Source organism: Talpa europaea (assembly GCF_964194135.1).
Source record: "Talpa europaea genome assembly, chromosome: 16".
Lineage (NCBI taxonomy): Eukaryota > Metazoa > Chordata > Mammalia > Eulipotyphla > Talpidae > Talpa > Talpa europaea.
This window is the reverse complement of record NC_140084.1, coordinates 50840217-50860981: the sequence shown is the minus strand read 5'-3', so window position 1 is coordinate 50860981 and position 20765 is coordinate 50840217. Positions and strand designations below refer to the sequence as shown.

At 72.7% G+C, this 20765-nt stretch overlaps 4 protein-coding genes across 4 annotated transcripts; 3 read left to right on the top strand and 1 right to left on the bottom strand.

The window, feature by feature from the left end:
* Positions 1 to 1252: 1252 nt before the first annotated feature.
* IL11 (interleukin 11) lies at positions 1253 to 4068 on the top strand (the record flags this gene model as incomplete). The annotated part of the gene is made up of 5 exons (XM_084257404.1): positions 1253 to 1274; positions 2454 to 2626; positions 2767 to 2853; positions 2961 to 3122; positions 3898 to 4068. 5 exons carry the CDS (start codon positions 1253 to 1255, stop codon positions 4066 to 4068), a joined length of 615 nt encoding a protein of 204 aa, XP_084113530.1.
* A 1589-nt stretch (positions 4069 to 5657) lies between these two features.
* GARIN5B (golgi associated RAB2 interactor family member 5B) lies at positions 5658 to 11221 on the top strand (the record flags this gene model as incomplete). Its single annotated transcript, XM_084257865.1, has 10 exons — positions 5658 to 5807; positions 5935 to 6089; positions 6167 to 6425; positions 6850 to 6930; positions 7023 to 7173; positions 7327 to 7403; positions 7489 to 9335; positions 10728 to 10834; positions 10958 to 11044; positions 11127 to 11221. 10 exons carry the CDS (start codon positions 5658 to 5660, stop codon positions 11219 to 11221), a joined length of 3009 nt encoding a protein of 1002 aa, XP_084113991.1.
* A 405-nt stretch (positions 11222 to 11626) lies between these two features.
* Positions 11627 to 12231, top strand: COX6B2 (cytochrome c oxidase subunit 6B2; the record flags this gene model as incomplete). The annotated part of the gene is made up of 3 exons (XM_084257864.1): positions 11627 to 11738; positions 12000 to 12100; positions 12178 to 12231. The coding sequence occupies 3 exons, from the start codon at positions 11627 to 11629 to the stop codon at positions 12229 to 12231; spliced, it is 267 nt and encodes an 88-aa protein (XP_084113990.1).
* A 3566-nt stretch (positions 12232 to 15797) lies between these two features.
* Positions 15798 to 19078, bottom strand: KMT5C (lysine methyltransferase 5C; the record flags this gene model as incomplete). The annotated part of the gene is made up of 8 exons (XM_084258024.1): positions 15798 to 16291; positions 16378 to 16538; positions 16619 to 16755; positions 17730 to 17749; positions 17852 to 18015; positions 18297 to 18406; positions 18663 to 18828; positions 18969 to 19078. The coding sequence occupies 8 exons, from the start codon at positions 19076 to 19078 to the stop codon at positions 15798 to 15800; spliced, it is 1362 nt and encodes a 453-aa protein (XP_084114150.1).
* Between the last annotated feature and the right edge of the window lie 1687 nt (positions 19079 to 20765).

The window sequence follows — 20765 nt, the reverse complement described above, 5'->3', positions numbered from 1 at the left end:
CTGTTGCCCCCCACGGTGGGGGAGGGGCCGAGCGGCCACCAGTCATCCCCAGAGCCCCCTCCCGTGCAGCAGGGAGGCCAGGAGGGGGTCTGCAGGCAGACACTGCAAGGCTGGCCCCTCGTCTTCTCATTGGCACCCCGTCTTGTCCGACCCCTCTGTGGGGCGCTCCAGGGACCTAGGTGCTTACCGTGGCCCCCCGGGGGGGGTCAGCCCCCCCCCAGCCGGGGCCATCTGCAAGACCGTGCCTGTGCCTCCCCCCCTTGCACTGCCACGTCTGCACTCCCCCACCCCAGCCTGGGGTCCCGGGCTCCCGGCCGAGCCCCTCAAGTGTGCCCGCACCCGCCCCTGCTCCCCGTCTCGCCCAGGGCCACATCTTGTTCTCTCCATGTCAATGCGAGCAGCCGGGACAGCCCTGGCCGGCGGGAGCCGTGCTGACCGCGTGCTGACCTGTGCCCCGAGGGCTCGGAGACCAGCACCCCATTTCGCAGATGAGGGCTCCCCCGAGGCAGCGCAGGGGGCAAAGCCAGGCGCGAGGCCCCTCCACCGGCGCGCGGCCCGTCCTTGCCCCTGCTTCTCTCTCGCCCACCGTCACCCCCAGCCCCCTGCTCCAAGACCCCCCATCCCCGGCTGGGGCTCCCGGCTGCCTCTGGCTTTGTCTCTGTTCTTGTGCTTTTTTAAAGATGTATTTACTTCTGCGAACAAGCACTGGGGTGCAGGGGGGGAGGGAGGCCGCCAGTGTCTCTCGGCCGCCCATCCTTGCCACCCTGCCTCGGGGTCCCCCTCCCGGAGACGGGGTGTGTCTGGGCCGCCGCCCCCCTCCGGGCGCTGCACCTGTCCCTGCTCTGCTTGGGGGTCCGTCGCCTCCCGGGTGCCACCTGACCCTCCGCCCGGCCTCTGCCTCTGCGGGGCGCGCGGGCACCTCGCTCTGCCCGCCTCCGCCCGCCCGCTGCCCGCCGGGGTCCCCGCGGGCTCCGCGCGCCTCCCCGGGCCCCGCGCCCCAGGCCCGCCGCGCGCCGCCCGGTGCCACCGCTCGGCCGCCGCCGCCCGCCCTCCCCGACCCCCGCCCGCGGCCCCAGCCCCGCCAGCGCGGCTGCCCGGGTGGCTGGCAGAGGCGGTGGAGGGAGGGGACGCGATGACCTCACCGGCCCCTCTCCGACCACCCCCCCTTTCCCTTTTCAACTTTTCCAACTTTTCCTTCCGTGCCCTCCTCCGAGCGGGCGGCGGGGCCCGGCGAGGCAGCCGGCCCGTCTGAATGGAAAAGGCAGGCAGGGAGGGTGAGTCAGGATGTGTCAGGCTCCCCTGCCCCCCGCCCGCGCCCCGGCCCCCTATATAACCCCCGGGCGTCCCCGCGCCCTCACTGCGCGGCCCGGCGCGCGCACGCACATGCTCCCCGCCCGCGGCCCGGCCCGGCTGACCCCGCGGGCGGCGAAGGGAAGGCTGCGGGCCCGGCCCCCGCCCTCGGCGCCGCGAGCCCCCGCCCGCCGGGGCCATGAACAGTGAGTGGCCGGCCCGGGGACCCCGCGGGACCCCGCGGGGGGTGGGAGCCGACCGGGCGGCCGCGCCGGGGCAGCGGCGGGACTCGGGAGCGCGGCGCGGGGCGGCGGCTCGGCGGCAGGAGGTGCGCGCCCGGCCCGGCGCCAGCCGAGCGCCCGCCCCGACGGGGCCGAGCCGCGGGCGGCGGCCCGGGGCGCCCGGGACCCGGCGGGCGCGGGCCGGGCGGCGCGGAGGGAGGCCGGGCGGAGGGCGCCGGGCGCCGGGCCAGGCCCGCGGGCGGCGGGAGGCGGCGCGCGCCCCGGGCGCGGGCAGACCCCGCAGAGCCGCGGACGGACGGACCGACAGCCGCGGCCGGCCGGCCAGGGGGCGGGCCGGGGGTGTGAGGCGGAGCGGGGCGGCCGGGGGCGCTGATTGGCTGCCGCCCGGGGGGGCGGGGCGGGCGGGGGATGGGCGCGGGCCGCGGCTCGGCGCGGGCCCCTCGCCGGCCGGCTCTGCCCAGGTGCGCCGCCGCCCCCCGGCTCCGCGCCCCCGCCGGCCCGCGCCCCCGGAGCGCAGGGCTCCCCGGGAGGGGCCGCGCCCGGGCTCCGTCCCCGGCTCCCCCGCCGGCTCCCAGGCCGGCTCGGGCTCCGGGGCCCGGGGAGGGGGCAGGTTCTGGCCTGCGCCTCGCCCCTCTTGCCCCGCCCCGGGGCCCAGATTCCGGCGTCCGGGGGCGGACGGGAGACGCCCGGCCCGTCTACCCGCCCCGGGCCGCGTCTGCTCCGACGGGCGGGGCAGACAGAGCCGGAGAGGGAGAGGGAGGCCGCCCGGCCCGGCGACCCGCCGCTCCGCCCCGGCCCCCACGACCCCGGGCCCTCCTCGGCCGCCCCCGGAGCCCGGCTGCCTTCCAGCGCCCGCCCGCGAGCCCCCGCCGCGCCTCGGGCCCCGGGCGTCTGCCTGAGCCCCGGCTTCTCCCGCCCCAGGTGTTTGCTGCCTGGTCCTGGTCGCGCTGAGCCTGTGGCCGGAGAGAGCTGCGGCCCCGGGGCCACCGCCTGGCCCCCCTCGGGCCTCTCCAGACCCTCGGGCTGAGCTGGACAGCGCCGTGCTCCTGACCCGCTCGCTCCTGGCGGACACGCGGCAGCTGGCTGCCCAGCTGGTAGGAGAGCGGGGCGCGCCGCCTGACACCGCGGACCGGGGCTTCTGGGCTCAGGGGACAGCGGCCAGGGCGGGAGGAGTTGGGGCGCCCCCGCCGCCCACAGCTGGGCAGGGTCCCCTTCATGGCTTCCTCCCCCCCAGAGAGAAAAGTTCCCGGCTGACGGAGACCACAACCTGGACTCCCTGCCCATCTTGGCCATGAGCGCGGGGGCGCTGGGAGCGCTGCAGGTGAGGCGGGTGGGGGCAGCCCGGGGGCGGGGTGGGCGGCGGCGGGCGGGCGGGCGGGCAGGTGCGGGTGTCCCTGACTGCCCAGGCCCCCACCGCCCTGCCCCCAGCTCCCCGGGGTGCTGACGCGGCTGCGGTCCGACCTGCTCTCCTACCTGCGGCACGTGCAGTGGCTCCGCCGGGCGGGCGGCCCCTCGCTGCGGACCCTGGAGCCCGAGCTGGGCGCCCTGCAGACCCGGCTGGACCGGCTGCTGCGCCGGCTGCAGCTCCTGGTATGCATCTCCGTCCTGCCGCCCAGCCCGCCTGTCCGGGGCCCCCAGCCCCAGCCCCAGCCCGCCCGACTCCGCCCCCGAGACACCCCCCCCCCCAGCAAGTCCCAGCCCAGAAAGTCCAACCCCTCGCCCTGAGGCTCACAGACCCCATCTCTGTTTGCCAAGACTCCCTGGGGAGCCCTCGGTGGAGAATACAAATCCTCACCTCCAAGGGACTTGAAGACTCTGGCCCCAGATTTGGGGATGCTAGATGCTGAACCCCAAACCTCTGAACCTCCAGAGTCTGAGGTTCCCAGACCCTGATGCTTCCCCAAACCCCATACCCAAGCCCCTGAGACCAGATGACTTTAGACCCCAGTTCCTGGGCCTGACCCCAAAGAACGTGCCCCTCAAATTTCAGCTTCTGGTCTGAGACCCCCCCCAGACTTGAGCCTCAAGCCTTTACCTGAGTCCCTGAGCTTGGTGGTTAGAGACCCCATATCTAAGACCCCAGTCCTGAACTCCTGGGCCTGACCCCTCACCCCTCACCCGGCCCCAGGGTCTCGCCTGGTTCCACAGACCTATCCCCAGACCCCTGAACCCGGAAGTCCTGCCTGAATTTCCTGAACCCCACATCCCGAAGGACTCCCTATCCAGACACCCTATCATCCCACGGGCCAGGGTCACTGGGAATGTAGCCCGGACCCCCAACCCATTTTCAGCTGAAGTTCCCAACACCCCGCCCCAGCCCCGCGTGCGCCTTGCCTTCCTGCTAACCTCCACACTCTCCCGACAGGCGGCCCGCCTCGCCCTGCCCCAGGCGCCCCCGGACCCGCCGACGCCCCCCCTGGCGCCCCCCGCCTCGGCCTGGGGGGGCGTCAGGGCGGCCCACGCCATCCTGGGGGGGCTGCACCTGACTCTCGACTGGGCGGTGCGGGGCCTGCTGCTGCTGAGGGCCCGGCTGTGAGCACCTGGCCGCGGCCCCTCCAAAGCCAGACCTTATTTATTTATTTATTGCGGGACTGGGGGTGCAGCAGCCAGAAAGCACCCCTGCGAGCTTCCCCTAGCTAGTGACTGCCCTCCAGGAGTCCCTGGCGGGGCATGTGCCTTATTTATACTTATTTATTTAAAGGGTGGCAGGAGGCAGGTGGACACGGCGCCCCAAGTGGGCGGGAACTGGAGTCCCGGGCTCTTGGGGCTCTGAGAGCTGTAGCCACAGCGTCTCCCTGGCCTGCGCCCCTCAGCCGAAGGAACATATATATTATTTATTAAATGACGACTTTGTTGGGGTGGGGCGGGATGGGAAAAGGAGGCCTGGCTTTTTGTACAAAACAGAGTGAGAAGCCCGGGTGGGAGAGGGTGGCTTACATGTGTCCTCCTCAGCCACCTCAGGCGATTTCTCTGGGGCCTGGGGGCTGCCTGTTGGGGTCCCCAGGGCAGCGGAGGGGAGAACACGGCTCTGACGGGCTGAGTCTGAGCCTGCTGCTGCCCAGCACTTGGCAGGCCCCAAGAAAGAGTCCGTGGAAGAAGGACGACCACGAACAACAGGACAGAGCTCCGGGCGGGCTCCAGGCGGTTTGAACCCGCAGACAGGAAGCCACGGGAAGCCCAGCACTGCGGGGGGGCCCCTGGGCCAGGTCGCGGCGCCCCGGGGCACTGGCAGGAGAGAGCAGGCTGCCCGCCTGCCCTGCCAGTGTTTAAAGTAGTAACTCCAGAAGAAAACGCTCAGAACGCAGACACGGGCCACCTCAGGGCGGCAGGTGGGATGGGAGCGTGGGCGGTTTTTATTATTATTTGTACTTGTATTTTCCAGAATTTCTACCGTGACCGTGTATTTTGCATGACACTTTTTAAAAAAATAATAAACACTATTTTTAGAACGTCAGAATACCAGTCCCCCGCTCCCACTGTGCCCTCGTCGTGGGGTTTTCCTTGCGTGACTCCCACTCCGATCCTCCAATACACCCCCACATTACAGGTGGGGGACTGAGGCTGGGGGGGCGCCTGTGGGTCAAGGCCACACGGCGGTGGGGGGGCACACAGTATGGGGTCCTGCCACTGGCCCAGCTGGCCCAGAGCATGGCCCCTCTTCACAGCTCAAGGGGGCAGCCTGCAGGCAGGGCTCTGGGGGACAAGGGAGCTCGGGGGGGGGGGGGAGGGTCTCACTGAGTCCAGAGAAGCAGCAGCGGCCGTTTGGGGCTGTGTTGGGCCCCCTTATGAGTCAGAACTATCCAGTCACAGCATTGGGCACCCCCCCCCAGCTGGACCCGGGACCTCCAGGCACGTCCCCGTGGAGAAGGGGGCCCGGGAGAGCCCCCAGGAAGCATCCTGTGTATCCGATGAGGTCACAAAGCCCCCCCTGAAGACTCCTCCCCCAGGCCAGGGCTGTCCCCTGCAGGGCCTGGCCAAGCCCGAGGCTCCACCCTCAGGAAGCCTTGCACTCCTGGGGCCACATCAAGAAGCCCGAGGGTCGGTGGGGGGCAGGGTGGGGTGCAGGCTCTGGAGGGCCAGGTCCCTGACTCCAGGCCCGGGCGGCCCACCCTGCCCACCTCCGCCATGAATTGGCTCTGGAACATCAGGCGCGTGGACCCCCAGCAGGGCTCCCCGAAGTGGGTCCCCACGCTGGGTGAGCTGCAGAAGACCCTCCAGAAGGGCGAGCACCTGCCCCTCCGCCCGCTGCCCATGTTCGAGAGTAACTTTGTGCAGGTTCCCAGCACCCTGCGCCCCGGGGGCCTGGGGGGCCACGTCCCGGGCAGGGGAGGGGCTGTGGGCCCAGCGGGCGCTGGGCTCCGAGGAGGAAGGGGTGGTCCCAGCCCCTCTCCCTGGCCCCCAGGTGACCAATGGAGGGAGCCCAGTGTATGTGCACCACGGCGCCAACCGGCTGACCATGGGCGTGGCCGCCTCCCTGCCAGGCCTGGTGCTGCCCGACATCCTGCTGATCGCGCGGCCCCCCGAGGGCCGGGATGGCCCCAACGTTGTCCTCACCAGGTGCCTGCACCCCCGGGACCTCCGCCCCTTCCCCCCTCCCCCAGCTCCTGCTACCAGCTCTGTCTCCCGCCTCCCAGGATGATCCCATTGGACCTGGCCCGCCTGTACGTGCACGACCTGGCCGCCTGGCGCCTGAAGCTGCGGCTAGTCACCGGCCGCTACTACTACCTGGAGCTGGACGCCCCCAACAGCGAGGGGGCCTTCTTGTTCAACCGCTGGATCCGTCTCATCGACCTGCTGCAGCAGCCCAGCAACACCTGGGTCCCCAGGACCGCCCACACCCCCCCACTGGGCCTGGCCAGCACTGAGGCTCCTGCCTCTACCTGGCGCCTCCAGGTGGGGCCTGACCCAGAGTGGTGTGGGAGCGGCTCTGGCTCCAGACCCGGAGGAGGCCAGGTCCAAGCGCCTCGAGTCCAGGGGCCTCTGGAGAGGCTGGGGCCTGGGCTCCTTGGGGTTTGGGAGGAGGGGCTGGGGGCCTGGATTCTGGGGCTGGGGGAGGAGGAGGCCAGGTCCCACTCCAAGGCCTGAAGGGGGGGCAGGCGGGGCCTGGGCCAGCCCTGGGCCTGAGGGGGGAGGGGCTGGGTCCCTCTGGAGTGGGGCCATGGACATGTGGAACAGGGGGAAGTGGCCCCTGCTGACCACCCCTCCCCTGTCCACAGGGTCCGGCCCACACCAGGCGCTCAGGTGAGCTAGGGCCATGAGGCCCCCTGGGTCTGGGGGGGGCCTCCTCTCCGGTGGGGCATGGGTCCCTGGGTCTCAGGCCGCTTCTCTTTCAGTCATGATTGTCCAGCCCACCTTTCCCTACGCGGTGCTGACCTCTCAGAAGCAGAAGAAGGCCAAAGTGAGCCCAGCCCGCATGTGCCGCGCGCGGGGTGGGGCGCGTGGCTCGGGGCTGACCCGCTGACCGCGCTGCCGCCCCGCCCCTACCGCCAGGCCCTCAAGCGCAGGTTCAAGTCCCAGGCGGTGGGCGACTCCGAGCCCCTCCTCTGGTCCAAGCTGGAGCAGGCCGGCGCCAAGGAGACGCCCTCCAAGAGGCAGGCGGCGGACCGGCCCCGGCCCCGGCCCCGGGGCGGGCAGGCGGCAGGTGGCAGCCGCCCTCACAGCCCCGCCCTCTCGCGCCCACAGGTCCCACCCCGACCTGCACAAATCTCAGCACCCCGTTTCCGGTAAGAGGCGCCCCCTCCGCCCGCTGGCAGGCGCGGCCTCCCCTCCCGGCGCTCACCCGCTGTCTCCGCAGAGAAGCCCAGCATCACCATCCGGACCATCTTCAGCATCATCTCCAACACCGTCAGCAACTCGCCGTCCTCCGCCAAGGCAGCTAGGGCGGGGCGGCGCCCGGGGCGGGCACGGGCCGGCCCGGGAGGCCCCGCGGCTAGCCGAGCCCTCTGCCCGCCCGCAGGCCTGCTCGTCCGACTCCGACGGGGCCGCCCTGCGGGGCTTGCTGGAGCCGGCCACGCGCTGCGTCCGGCCGGACACCCGCAGCGCCTCCCCGCTGGGCTCCTACGACCACCTGGAGCGGCGCCTGTGGCAGCAGGACATCCAAGACCTCATGGACCCCGAGTCCAGCACCCTGTCCTCCTCCTCCCTGGGCCCGGCCCCCTGCGCGCCCGCCCCGCGCCCGCCCGCGCCCTGCCCCCTCCGCAGACCCAAGGAGAAGGGCAGGCCTGTGGGGGCCCAGCGCAGGCCCAAGCCGCCGCCCCCCCCGAGGGCGCCCCCGGCCCCCCCCTCCTCGCGGAAAGCCCCCTTCCTCCTCGACCGGTCGCACAAGATCCCGGCCGTGCGCGCGCCATCCAGGAAGCTGTCCGGGGGGGCACCCCGCAAGGCCCCGGAGCCCCCCCAGAAGGCCCCGGCCCCAGCCGGCCCACCCCGGAAGGGGCCCCAGGCCTCGGCCACCCCCCATGGGGCCCCGTCCACCCCGGCCTCCGCCCGGAAGACCCGCCCCGTCTCCCCCAAGGGCCCCGGCGGGCGCACCCCGTCTCAGAGGGCCCCGCCCGCGCCCGGCGCCCCCCCGAAGGCCGCGTCCCCCGCCGCCCGCCGCCGGAAGTCTCAGGTCCCACCGGCCCCGCCCCCGAGGGCTGCGGGCGCCGCCGCCCGGCCCGTGGCGTGGGACCCCGCCGAGGGGGTGCTGCTCCCCAGCGGCTCGGGGGAGGCCCTGCCGGGGCCCCGCGCGGCTGAAGGGCAGCCGGAGCCGCTGGCGCGCGTGGGCACCCAGGAGACGGAGGTGGTGGAGGTGAGGGCCCAGCAGACGTCCCGGCAGCTGCCCGGCGGCACGACCAAGGTGGACTCGACGAGGCTGGTGGTCAGCAGGGCCCACGAGCTCTCCCTGGGCGGCTGGACGGGCACGGGGAGGCTGCAGGACGTGACCCTCAGGAAGACGGAGGAGACGGTGCTGGACGCGCCGGGGCTCAGGACCACGCGGCTGGGGCAGCAGCACAAGTGGGTCCGGACCCGCGAGCTGGCGGCGGGCGGCCCGGTGCAGGCGCACAGCCGGCCCTTCTCGGCGGAGGGGCTCGCGCTGGCCAAGCTCATGATCCTGGCCAACTCCGCCGAGGCGGCCCTGAGGCCCCCGCCGGGGGCCCTGCCCTCCTGGCTCACCGTGCCCCTGGCGCCCTCCCTGGACGTGACGGGCCCCCGGCTGGGCCCGCCTTCAGGGGCGCCCGAGGGGCCCCTGCACGCGGGCCCCGGGGCGAAGGGGAGCACACCGGCGCCTGCGGAGGCGGAGGCCCCGCCCGGGGCGTCCCCGAGGACCTCGGCGGAGGCCCGGCCTGACCCGCCCCGGAGGACCTCGGCGGAGGCGGAGGCCCGGCCCGGGGGGCCCCGGAGGACCTCGGCGGAGGCGGTGGACCGGCCCGGGGGGCCCCGGAGGACCTCGGCGGAGGCGGCAGATGCCCCACCTGGGGGGCCGAGGGAGCCGACCGCAGAGGCCTCCCCCTCCAAGCTGGCCTCCAGCAACCCCAAGACCGGGGTCTCCGAGGCCCCCATCCCCCTGCCCGCATTGAGGTGGGAGGACATGGTGTCCCCGTTCCCCACCGTGCTGAGCCCCACCCCACAAATGGAGACGAGGATGTCCCCCCAGCACAAGGGAGCCCCCCCAGAATCAGAGGGGGCACAGAACCAGCGCCCCCTAGCCACAGTGGGGTCCACCTCAGAGATTCTCTTGCCATCACTCTTGGACATCAGCGACGTGGGGGATGACACTGGCCAGGTGGAGGAGCTGAACACCTTCTCCCGCTTGCTCTCACCCAGGTACTGAGACTGTGGGGCCTGCGCTCCGCCTGGTGGCTGTCACGGGTCCCCCTCCACACCCCTGGGAGTTCTGGGCCTTGGGGCCGCGCCTAGGGCAGGGGGGGCCAATGGGAGGCTGCTCCACGCTCTGCAGGGCTCGGCGGGGCCCCCAGCCGCAAAGGATGACCTGGCACAGAACTGTGGCCGTGTTCGTGGGGGGCTGTGCTGCAGGCAGGGGGGACAGCGGAGGGCGGTCCTGCGGGGAACAGTTAGCAGGCAAGGGGTGGGGGCAGGAGGGTCTTGGGTAGACTGGGGAGGGAGGAATGGGTGCGGACCTCTGGGGGCGAGCTCCCTGGGGGAGGAACAGCCCCGCAGGGGCCCTGAGGCAGGTGCCGGGAGGGGCCCGGGCCTGAGAGCGAGCTGGGTGCGGAGCAGAGCGGCTGCGCCCGGGGCTTGGCGGGAGGGGCGTGGTGGGGCCCAGCCGGAAGGGCCCGGCGCTGCGGGGGTGACGACTGCGAGTGGAGGTGCGGCGGGGGACCAGCTGTCCAAGGAGAGTGGACAGCGGTGCGGAGAAGTCGGGGGCGGATGGGGGTGCTTTGGCAGCGGAGCCCACGGGCTGGCTCTGGGCTGGGCTGTTGATGTGTCCTCGAGCGTGACCGTGTGGCTTGCGGCCTGGGACGCTGGGCAGACGTGGCCTCGGGAAGCCAGCAGCGGGCCGGGAAGTCCACTGTGGACTTCCTGATTCTGAGACATGGGGTGGGAGGCCAGGATGAGTCTGCGGTGACTTGGGAGACTGGAGGTCACCAGCCAGCAGGTGCAAAGATTCCAGCCCAAGGCAAAGTCCAAAGTGTCTAGAAAAAGGGGGACCAAAGGCACAAAGAGGCAGAGGTGGAGGGAGAGGGCGTGGGGGAGACGGCCCCCAGAATGCCAGGTAAAGAGGAGGACGAGGCAGCGGGTGAAGGGGCCGGACAGAGATGGGACCTTGGGATCATCAGCAGGTGCCTGTGGCGGGGGATCAAGCCCGCGTGGAGCACGCTTCGGGGAGCAGAGAAAGCGGGGAGTCAGGGAGTCACCGTGCTGCGCACGGCACTAAGGGAAGGGGGACGCGCAGGCCTGCGGGCAGAGCTGGGCGGGGAGGGGGAAGGGGCAGCAATGGCCTCATGGCCTGGGGTCTCTGTCCGGGGTGATGATGGAAATGCCTGGGGTGAGTCTCTGGCTTGGATGTGTTCCGCTGTCACACGTGCGACGTTGTGGTGTGGATTCCCCACTGCACGCGCACGCACGTGTACACATGTTCACACATCGGGGGGTGAGGGCTTTCCCGGGAACTGCGGAGAGCTCGCAGATGTCCAGATGGGCGGTAGGGGGGCTCGAGAGGGACCCAGATTCAGGCTTGATCCTCGTCCCCCTCAGACCCGGGGTCCGGCCCCTGCCCTGCTTCGGCGGCGTCCAGGGGACCCTTGGCTTCAGGCTCTTGGTCCTGCCTCCTGGAGTTCCTAAGCCCCAGGACTGGGGAAGGCGTGGCCCCAGATTCCAGCCCAGGCTGCGCCCCCTACAGCCAGCCTCCCCCACTGGGGTGTGCTTAGTGACCGCGGAGGCTCCTGCGCTGGCAGCCCCCCAGCCTTTTCTGGCTCTCTCTGCAGCCTTGGCACCCTGGACCTTGAATAGCCGGACGCGGGTCTCGACCTCAGTCGCCAAGTGTCAGTGTCAGAGGAGCGGGGCGCGGCCAGGTACCCTCCAGACCTGCAGGGGACCCAGACCCGCCCCAGAGGGGGCGGGCCCAGACCCCCTGGCTCTTTCCTGTCCCCACAGGCCCCCAGGGCGCCGCGTGCTCGGACTGCGAGAAACGGGCGCTGAAAGGCCGGGGGCGGCGGCCTCCGGGGGAGACTAAGCTATGTACGGGCTAAATGTTGGGGGCGGGGCGGGCCAGCTGCGCAAAGATTAAAAGCCTGAGTCCGAGACGCCTGGGTGCTGCGTGCGCGCCCGAGAAGGGCTTCGGGCTGGAGGCGGAGGGAGGGCCACACCACCCCGCGCGCGTTCCAGAGGGTTCCCTGCGGCCCTGCGCTTCCATTGGCTGGGCCCCCGGGGTCCCAGCCAATCCGGCCGGGGGGTCGAGTCTTCCCGGGCGCGGGACCCCTGACCCCGGCCGCGCCCCGACCGAGCCACCGAGCAGCCGACCCGGTGACAAGTCGACAGCCGGCTGGTGAGGCCAGGGCGGTGGGTCAGGGTGGGGCTCGGGGGTGCCGCCGGGGCCAGGGGCGCCCCCGGGCGTCACGGGGTTCGGCTCACCTGCAGGAGCAGCCCCTCCGTGGATGTTGGACAGCGACGCCCAGAACTCCCCGCAGGGGAGATTTCCAACGCCGCCCTTCGACCCCCGCTTCCCCAACCAGAACCAGACCCGCAATTGCTACCAGAACTTCCTGGGTGAGACGGTGCCGGCGCGGGTCGGGCCGTTGGGCGAGGCCGGAGGGGGGGGGAGTGTCCGGGAGCCTCGTGGGGCGCCGACCGTTGCAGGGGGCGGGGCCTGCCTGAACGGGCGGGCGGGGCCACCCGGAGGGGCGGGGCCAGGCGGGCGGGCGGGGTCTTCCGGGGAGGGGGGCCGAGCAGGGGCGGGGCCAGGCGGGCGGGTAGGCGGGGACTGTCCGGGCGGGGCGGGGCGGGGCGAGCGTGACCCCGCCCCCGCAGACTACCACCGCTGCGTGAAGAACATGCGCCGGCGCGGGAAGAGCGCGCAGCCCTGCGACTACTACTTCCGCGTGTTCCGCTCGCTGTGCCCCCGGAGCTGGGTGAGCGCGCGGCCGGGCGGGGCGCGGGGCGCGGGGCGCGGGCCGGCCGGCTGAGCCGGGCCTCCCTCCTCCGCCAGGTGCAGCGATGGACCGAGCAGATCGAGGAAGGGACCTTCGCGGGCAAAATCTGACTCGCGCGCGTCCTCGAAGGCCCAGGGCCCGCCCCGGTGGGGAACCTCGAATACAGGCTGTCTGAGCGGCTTCCCCGCGTGCTGCCTGGCGCGCGAGGCCTCCGCGCCCTAGACGCGTCCCTGGTTTACATTCTGGGGCCGCCTCCGTTGGGACTGGGATGGGGGAGGGACCAGCGCGCCCCTTGGGCCTTCACTGCTGCCCCGCCGCCTCCCGGGACCCTAGGCTCGCCAGTTGCCGACACTCGCCCACCAAGAGGGCTCCGGAGTGCTCTGCCTTTCCACTCCCACCCCCAAGACCCCTCTTCTCCCCTGGGCCGGACCACCTCCAGGCTCCTCCGGGCTGCCTGTGCTGCCCCAGCCCATCTTGTCGCCAGTCCTGGGGGGCCCTGTTAGACCATCCAGTTGACTTGACCACCCTCAGGTCACTTTGCTCCCCCCTCTGACTCCATCTCTCTCCAGGCTGCACTGTCCCCATCACGTGAGCCCCTCCACTGGGGCCCTCTACACTCCTCCCTCCCTCAATGATGCGGGCCGCCCAGACCCCGCACGTCTGCTGGCTACCAGGCGGTGTTCTTGGTTCCTCCCCGGACCATCCCTCACATGGGACTCTTGGACTCCGGAGTGCCCATCTTTGCTGCCCCCTGCCCACATGCCAGCCCCACCCTCACTGAGCTGCCAGGTCACCAGGCTAGACGCCACCCACTGCCTCCCTGCAAGGAAAGGGCGAGGAATGACCTGGAGGGAGAGGGCAGTACCCAGTGGGGCTGCCTCGGCGGGGGCGGGTCCAGGTAGGCTGGCTCTCCATGGGAAGAGCGGCCACCATGCAGCTGCCTGCACCCCAGATTCCACCTGCAGCAGCCTCGCAAGACCCTGCTCAGTGCTGGGGTTCAAGGGTGGCAATATCAACGGCTACAGCGTGCTGGGTGACCCTGAACAGGCGTGTGGACCTGAGTTTGCAGGTTTCCCAGCTGTCAATGAGGAGGGCGGAGTCCTGTCGTCAGATGGGGCGGGAGGGTGGCTGAGCCTACCGCCACTCCCATCACCTGCCATGACCCGTCCACCAAGCCCTGGTCACCCCAGACATGCCCTCCCCGGGTGACTCTGCCCTGACACTGGCCCAGGTCCCCGTTGGGGTGCCCCAGGGGGTGCCTCCATAGGGGGCTGAAGTAGGAGGCTGGCCTGCAACTTGAGCTGCTGGGCCACCTGCTGGGCCCACCAGGCACCCCCACCCGGCCACCACCAGGAGGCCCTCCCAACCTCCCTCCTCCCCCTGCTGGGCCGGGATCCTCCCCGCCATCACTTCCAGGACTTCTGACACTCCTGCCCTCAGATGCCTGAGCAGGGCAGGCCGGCCGCTGCCTCCGCCCACCAGACCAGACCTATACCACCGCCCCCTGCCACCTCTGCCTGCCTGGCCCCTCTCTCCTCCCCCCGTTTCCTGCCTATTCCTCTTCCCCTCACCCCCAGCATTTTGGCCCAGGCCATCCCTAATCAGGCTGAGCCTGAGAAATGTTCTAGTCTCCCCCCATCCCCGGAGTTTACCAGCCAGCCCCCACCCCCAGGCATGCTTGGTTCTGTGCTGTACCTCAGTACTGTACTGCACCCCTTTCAGGCGCGAAGCATGCGCTCCCAGAGCTGGGTGGAGCGCTGTGCAGAGCAGGGTCTGGCCCGGCTGCTCCCCGGGCGTGGGGTGTCTGAGTGGGAGAGCCCATCCACACCAGGGCTGCCTGCGTGGTGTGAAAGCGTCAGCACCCCAAGGGAGTGGGGTGCAGGGCAGGAGCTGCTGTCCTGGCTTTTAGGCGGGCTGAGAAGGCTGAGCAGTTCCCTGCTTCCAACTGCCTGTTCGCCCCGGGCTGCCTGCCCCTCTGGCCGCAGCCCCCTGGTGTGACGGGAGCTGGGAGACACTAGGCCTCCTTGGGCTGCGCCTCCAGGGCACCTGCACTACCAAGCCTGAGCCAGCCGCCAACCACTGGCCCCACCCAGGCCCTGCCTCTTCCGCACGCTGCGGGGCTGGGACGCCCTCTATCTGCCGGGGGAGGCAGGGCCAGCCGAGCAGAGACCCACACAGGGGAGGCCGGCCAGGCCTCCTCCTGGGACTGTCCCTCCAGCCCTGCGGCTCCTGCTGCTCTGGCCTGGCCCCAGGGGCACGTGCCTGGCCTTGGTGTCACAGCCCAGTGGCCCTGCTGGCGCCTGCGGGCAGAGCCCACAGCCTGAGCAGGGGCACCAGCGCCAGAACCTCCCGCCCAGGGCACAGCTGCTCGTGCAAGAGACGCGCGGGGCAGCCCTGGCCAGCGCGCAGGCCCGGCGCTGCTCTCGTCTGTCTAGACACCCTGACTTCAGACACGGCCACCCTGGCCTCGGACGCGCACTAGGACCCCAGTGTCGGCCTTGGGGCGCGCGGGAGACCCCTGGCAGAGCAGCTAGGCCCTGCAGTCCCCGGATGTAAACGGAAAAGGACTTTCAGGTGGCAGCATCACCTGCTCGAGACTCGGATCCTGCGGGCACCTCCCTCCTGAGGGCTCCAGGGTGGCCCAGCCTGGCCACCTCCACCAGGGCCACCTCTTCCAGGGCTGGTGTTAGCAGGAGGGCTCGGAGGCCGCTGCCCTCAAGCGCCCCCCAAAGCTGGCCAGGCCCGGCCCAGCGAACCGGGAGCGTCCGGCGTGTGGTGGCGCTGGTTGGGGTGCCCCACCGGCAGTCAGCCGGGAGGCTCAGACAGGGCGGCCGCTGAGCTGGAGCCAGGAACCGCGGGTCCAGGAACCTGGCCAGGCAGACCCGCCCCAGCACCTGACTCCCGTCCCCCTGTGCGAGGCCCCGGCAGGCGGGACCTGTTATCCCAACTGAGAGGCAGGCGGCCCCCAGCAAAGGCGCTCGACAGGAGGTGGGGTGGTGGACTGGCCTCCACGCCCCTCCCCTCACGGCTGGTCTCCCCGGAGAGGCTCTGGGGCTCACCCCGCTGGAGGACAGCCCTCAAAACCCGAATGAAAAGCTCGCAGGGTGTTGCTTATGACAAGGTTTTAATAAAATAAAAAGTTCAAGTGCTTCCGACCCCCCAACACACCACGCTCCGGTGCGGGAGAGGGAGGGAGCCCCCACACCCCAGTAGCACCAGGGATAGCACCATGAGAAAGACGAGGTTGCACCGGCCTCCCTGAGACCCACCAAGCTCTGGGCGGTGGGGACTGGCCCCGACACCCCCACCTTGCCCCCACCACACTCGGACAGAGCAAACGCACCCCGGGGCGCCCCATCCTGGGGCCTGGACTTCGGGGAGGTGCCGGCCCCCACCCCTTATGGCTTTGCTCCCTGGGGGGAGGGGAGGGGGGGTCTCTTCGGTCCTGAGGCGGGGCTGGGAGGGCCGCAATGGCTCAGGGGTCAGCAGTCACAAGGGTCAGGGGTCAGAGCCCTGGGGGGGCCCAACCAAGCCCCTGCCAGGTCAGGGCTGTGCTGGGGTCGGGGTCCGCTCCCTCCCAGAGTTCTGCGCTCCTGCTGGGGTCCTGCGTCCCGGGCAGCCAGGCCGGGGTCTCGGAGGGACCCCTGCTCCGGGGGGCCCAGGCCGCAGGCAGCCGTCAGGGCCCGTCGCTGCCGACGTCCAGGTCTATGGAGCCGTGGCTGACCACCAGCCGCAGGCGCTTGGGCGGGGAGAAGGGGGCAAAGGCGAGGGCCTGCTTGGGGAGGGGGAGTGGGCCCGGGGTCCCCAGGGGCGGGGGGGCGGCAGGCGGGGCGGGGGCCACCCGGCTTAGGTCCACGCGCACCACGTAGGGCAGCCCGTAGCGCCGGGCCCAGTGCCAGTCCTGCTGGGGGGCCCAGCGGGCGCGGGGGGCCCGGCCCAGGACCACCAGGGCTTCCGCCCGCAGGCAGCAGTGGGGGCCGCAGCCTCCCCACCGATGCAGGGAGACGCGGGCGGCGGGGAGCACGGGCAGCGGCGGGGCCCGCCTGGGCGGGGGGCGTCTGCGCCTCCGGGGTCGGCCCCGGAGCTGGGGCTGCGGCCGCCACTGGAGCCAGAGGGGTGAGGCGGCGGGGCGGGTGCCGCAGGGCAGCGGGCACAGGGGCTGGCAGGAGGCTGCGGAGGCAAGGCGGCGGGTCAGCGGGGCCTCTGCCGGGGGCCTGTGAGGGGCCTGGCGGGCAGAGGCTGAGGGCAGAGCTCACCGCAGAAGGGGTCCCAGCGCGGCGCGGCCAGGTGGGCGCAGGCCCGGGCGCCTGGCGGGCCCTGCTGCAGCCGCCGCTTGGTCTCCCGGAGCTCGTACTTGTCCAGGGGCCGCGGCGGCAGGGGCTCCCGGGGGCGCTGCCGGAAGGCGCCCTCCCCTCTCCTGGAGAGAGGCAGGAAGGGGTGAGGGGGTGAGGGGCGGGCCCCGGTGCGCCCAGGCCCCGCGCCCGCCGCCCCGCCCACCTCTCGCAGGTGTAGCACTCGCAGAGCTCGTTCTTCTCCCCGAAGAAGCCGTCGCCGTAGAAGCACGTCACCTCGTCCCCCGGCTCGATGTCCCGCAGCACCTTCACGCAGGCCGAGTTCCCGTCTGCGGGCACAAACTGGGGGCCGCGCCCCTCAGCACCCCTGAGGGGAGGCGCGGCCCGTCCCGGGAGGGCTTGGTCCCTGCTCCGGGGAAACTCAGAACCACCTCAGGGACGCAGGCAGGCGGTGCCGGGGGGCTCTGGCTGAGACACCGGGAGCACCGGGCGGTGGCGCCACCCTGCAGGCCAGCCTCCCCGAGGACCACCCTCCCCTGCCTCCTGGGGCAGAGTGACTGCTCCCCAGTCACCTTCCACCCCCCAACACCCTGAGCCAGCCCCTCAGCCCCTGCCAATTTGCTCCCTGGCACCGAGGCCCAGCCCTGCCTGGCCAAGCCCACACCGCCCCCAGGCCCTGGGTCCACCCCCAGCCCCAGGTCAGCCTCTGCACTCCCCATGGAGGGGCAGGACCCCCGTGGGGTGGCACAGGGCCTCAGAAGCTGCCCAGGGGATCAGACAGGGGCATGCTAGCGCCCTGGCCCACACAGCCCCTCAGTGACAGGGGCGAGCACCCTTGGCGCTGTGCCCGGACCCGACAGGAGGCCCAGGGATGGCCACCTCCAGGCTCCTGCAGGGGGCAGCCGAGGCCCCTGCCAGCAGGGTATCAGCCAGGCCCTGGGGCCATGTCCCCTCGGGAGCTCCAGGCCACCCCACGGAAGCAGCACCCAGCTTCCCCGCCTGTCAGCCCAGCCCTCTGTGGCGCTCCCGGAGGCTGCCAGAATGGGCTCTCCCAGCTGTGCACCTGCCCCGCTGGCGCCCTCCTGGCTGCTCACCCCCATGTGCCCCCCAAATTGGCGCTGGCCCCCCACTTCAGTTCCCAGAGGAAGGAGTTGCCAGCAGAGGGCAGCCAGGCTCAGGCTGACTGTAACCGCCAAGGTCCCGCTCCCCCCAGCCGGGGCACAGACCCCCTCCCTGCTTAGAGTGTTGGGCAGGAGCGCCCCCCCCATGCCCCCGCCGCCCGCTCCCCTGCCCGCTCCTGGGGGTTCCCAGCTCACCTTGCAGTTGGGTTTGCAGTCTGCAGCCGGGCCGAGGGGTGGGGAAAGAAGAGACTGGTGTGAGGGCGCAGGCTGGGGGGAGCCCGCCCCGCCCCGCCCTGCCCGCCCGCCGCGCCGCCCACCGTGGTTGATGAAGGCCGCGGGCCCGAGCCACAGCTGCGCGCTGCGCTTGCGGGTGGAGTACATGATGCTGAAGTCGTTCTCGCCCGCCCTCAGCAGCCCCTCGTCCGCCTCCCGCAGCTCGGCGATGCAGCCCACCAGCAGCTCCAGCTTCTCGTTCTTCTTCCTGCCGGGTGGCGCCGCGCTGAGCAAGGCCTCCTCCCACCCGCCACCGGTGGACCGCAGCGCCGGCCTCCCGCGCTGCCCCCCAAGGCCTCCAGCACACCGCGGGGCCTCCCCCACAGTGCCCAGCCCTCCTGCAGCAGGCAGGGGGCTCCGGGGTGCGTGGAGGCCCGACCCCACCCCACCCCATTCGCCCGCACCCCTGCGGCTCATCCTCAGGTCTCGGCCAGGCCTGGGGAGGGGGCCTGTCCCCCCGCAGGGCGCCTCCCGGCCAGCTGCGCATACCAAGCTCGGGTGGACACGATCTTGGCGCCGTTGGTCTCCATGGAGTAGCGGGTGCAGGGCAGGATGGTGAAGCCGCTCTCAGGCAGGAAGGCGCGGAGGTAGCGGTAGATCTGGGGGGCGAGGGGGCGGGTGAGGAGTCGGGGCAGGGCGGCAGTGCCCCTGGCCGGGGCTCCACTGCTCTGCACACCGGCCGCTGGCCTGGGGGACCGCACTTCCCCTCGGGCCTGCGCTTCCTCCTCTGCCAGTGGAGGGGGCCGGCCCCCCTCCGAGGCCCCCAGCGCTCCTGCGTCCTGGTGGCCAGGAGCGCAGGCGGCCCAGGGCGCCCACGGAGGACACGCGGGGGAGGGGAAGGGCGGGCTCCCTCACGTGGGTCTTGAGGGCAGCCTCCTGCCGCGGGCCCCGGCTCTGGAAGTAGTGGGCCATCCAGCCTCCCAGCGTCAGGGCCCGGTACGCAGCCTCCAGGTCCCGCTGCCTCAGGAAGGCTTCCAGCGCTGAGCGCAGGTGGTGCTGTCGCCGCAGGGGGGGCACGGGGCTGGGGGAGAGGGCACGCCTGGGTCCCGGGGCCTCGGCCTAGTCCCTCGGGCCTGCCCGGCCCCGCCCCCGACCCCGCGGAGCTGAGGGAGGCGCGGGGGCTGGAAGCAGGGCCCTGTCCCGCCCTGCCCGCCGCCTCACCTAACGTTCATCTTATGGGTGCGGAAGCCAAGGTAGGGGTCCAGGACCAGGCTGGTGGCCAGGTCGTCGTTCTCGCACAGCTCCCGGGCGGTCACTCTGTCGGGTCCCATGGTGCCGCGCGCACCATGCTGTCTCCCGCCGGGGCGCGCGCCGAGCGGCCGGGGTGGGCTCGCTCCAGGCGGGGAGCCGCGGGCCGCCCGTGCGGGGTCGAGCAGGAGGTCGCCTGGGCCCTGAGCCGGGGAGAGCGGCGTCACCGCGGGGAGGTGGATGCAACAAGTCCCGCGCGCAGGGAAGCCGGGGCCGGGAGCGGCGTGGGTCTCGCCCGGGCTTGCGGGCACACGGGTGCCCAGGCACGCGCCGCACACCCAGCCGCGGGCAGGCGCAGGTCCTCGCCCCGCACCAGCCCAGCGCACGCGCCCCTGCTGGCCCCGCTGGCCGGGGGAGGCCGGTCAGTCGGCAGCCTGGGGTGACCCTAAAGGCTCAGCTGAGCCGTAGGTGGGAGTCGAGGGCTGGACCCAGCGCCCAGCAGGGAGGGGCTGTCCCTCCCCACCCTCCCTGTCCCCACTCTCCGCAGCCCCGGGGAGTCGGAGGGCTGGGGGAGGGATCCCAGCACCTGCTCCCTCGCCAGGGATCCCGAGGGGGCGGCGGGGACAAAGCGGCGCGGGAGGGCAGGGCGGGCCACAAAAGGGCAGGGAGAAGGGACTGAGAAAACCAGAGCCCGAGCCCTTGCCTGGGGGCGCCCACACCAGGGTCCTCAGGGAGAGCATGGGGGGCGGCGAGGAAGGGGGAGCTGGAGCGCCATCGGAGCCCGAGCGGCTGGAGAGGGGTCCCCCAAGCCGGGGGTGGGGTAAACAAGAGGCCCGGGGGCCGCAGGAGCGGGGGCTGCCGGGCGGGCGGGCGCAGCAGGGGCCGGGGGAGGGCCGCGGCCGCGGGGTGGACGGAGGGCGGGGCCGGGAGGCGGCGGGCAGGCCAGAGACTGGGGCCCGCGAGCAGGGCGCGGGGGGCGGGAGGGTCCCCACGGCGAGGCGCGGCGGCTGGGCGGGCTGAGCATGGGAATCCGGGAGGCGCGCGCAGCAAGGGGGAGAGGAAGTGGGGTGCACGGGGGCCTGGGAGGCGGGGGGCCGGCCGGCCTGCGGTGGGGGAGGGGAGGCGCGGGCGCGGGCGCGGCGGGCCCGGGGTGCAGGGTGCAGGCGAAGGGCCTGAGGCCGCGGGCGGAGGGGTCGGGCGGCCCGAGGGTCCGCGCGGGGCGCGGGGCGCGGGGCGCACGGGAGCGGCGGCGACGCCGGCAGGAGCCCGCGGCCCGCGGCAGGGCCGGGAGACGTGGGCGCCGCACACGAGGAGGGCTGGCCGGGGCGGGGGCGTCGGGGCTGGGGCGACTGGGAGCAAGGCGGCGCGGGGCGGGGGCCAGGGGGGCTCAGGTCGGGCCCCGCGCCGCCCCTCACCCGCTTCTCCTCCTCCGCCTCCTCCTCCGGCGCCCGCGCCGCCGCCGCCACCACCTCCCACCGCCTCCTCCGGCTCTCGTCAGACGCGGGCGCCGCGCCGCCCGGCTGTCCAGCAGGGCCGCCCGGCCACGGCCACCGCGGCCTTCCATTGGCCAAAGCTCCCGCCACTCTCCGGTTGCTACGGAGCTGGCTCCGCTCGCATTGGCCGAGCCCCGCCCGGTCCCGCCCCTCCGCCCCGCCCGCCCCTCCTTCGGTGCCCCCGCGGAACCCCGCCACGCCCGCCCCGCCGTCAAGCGCTGCCGATTGCAGCCATTGGCTCACACCGCTGCCCTTCCGCCGCTGCCATGGAGACGCA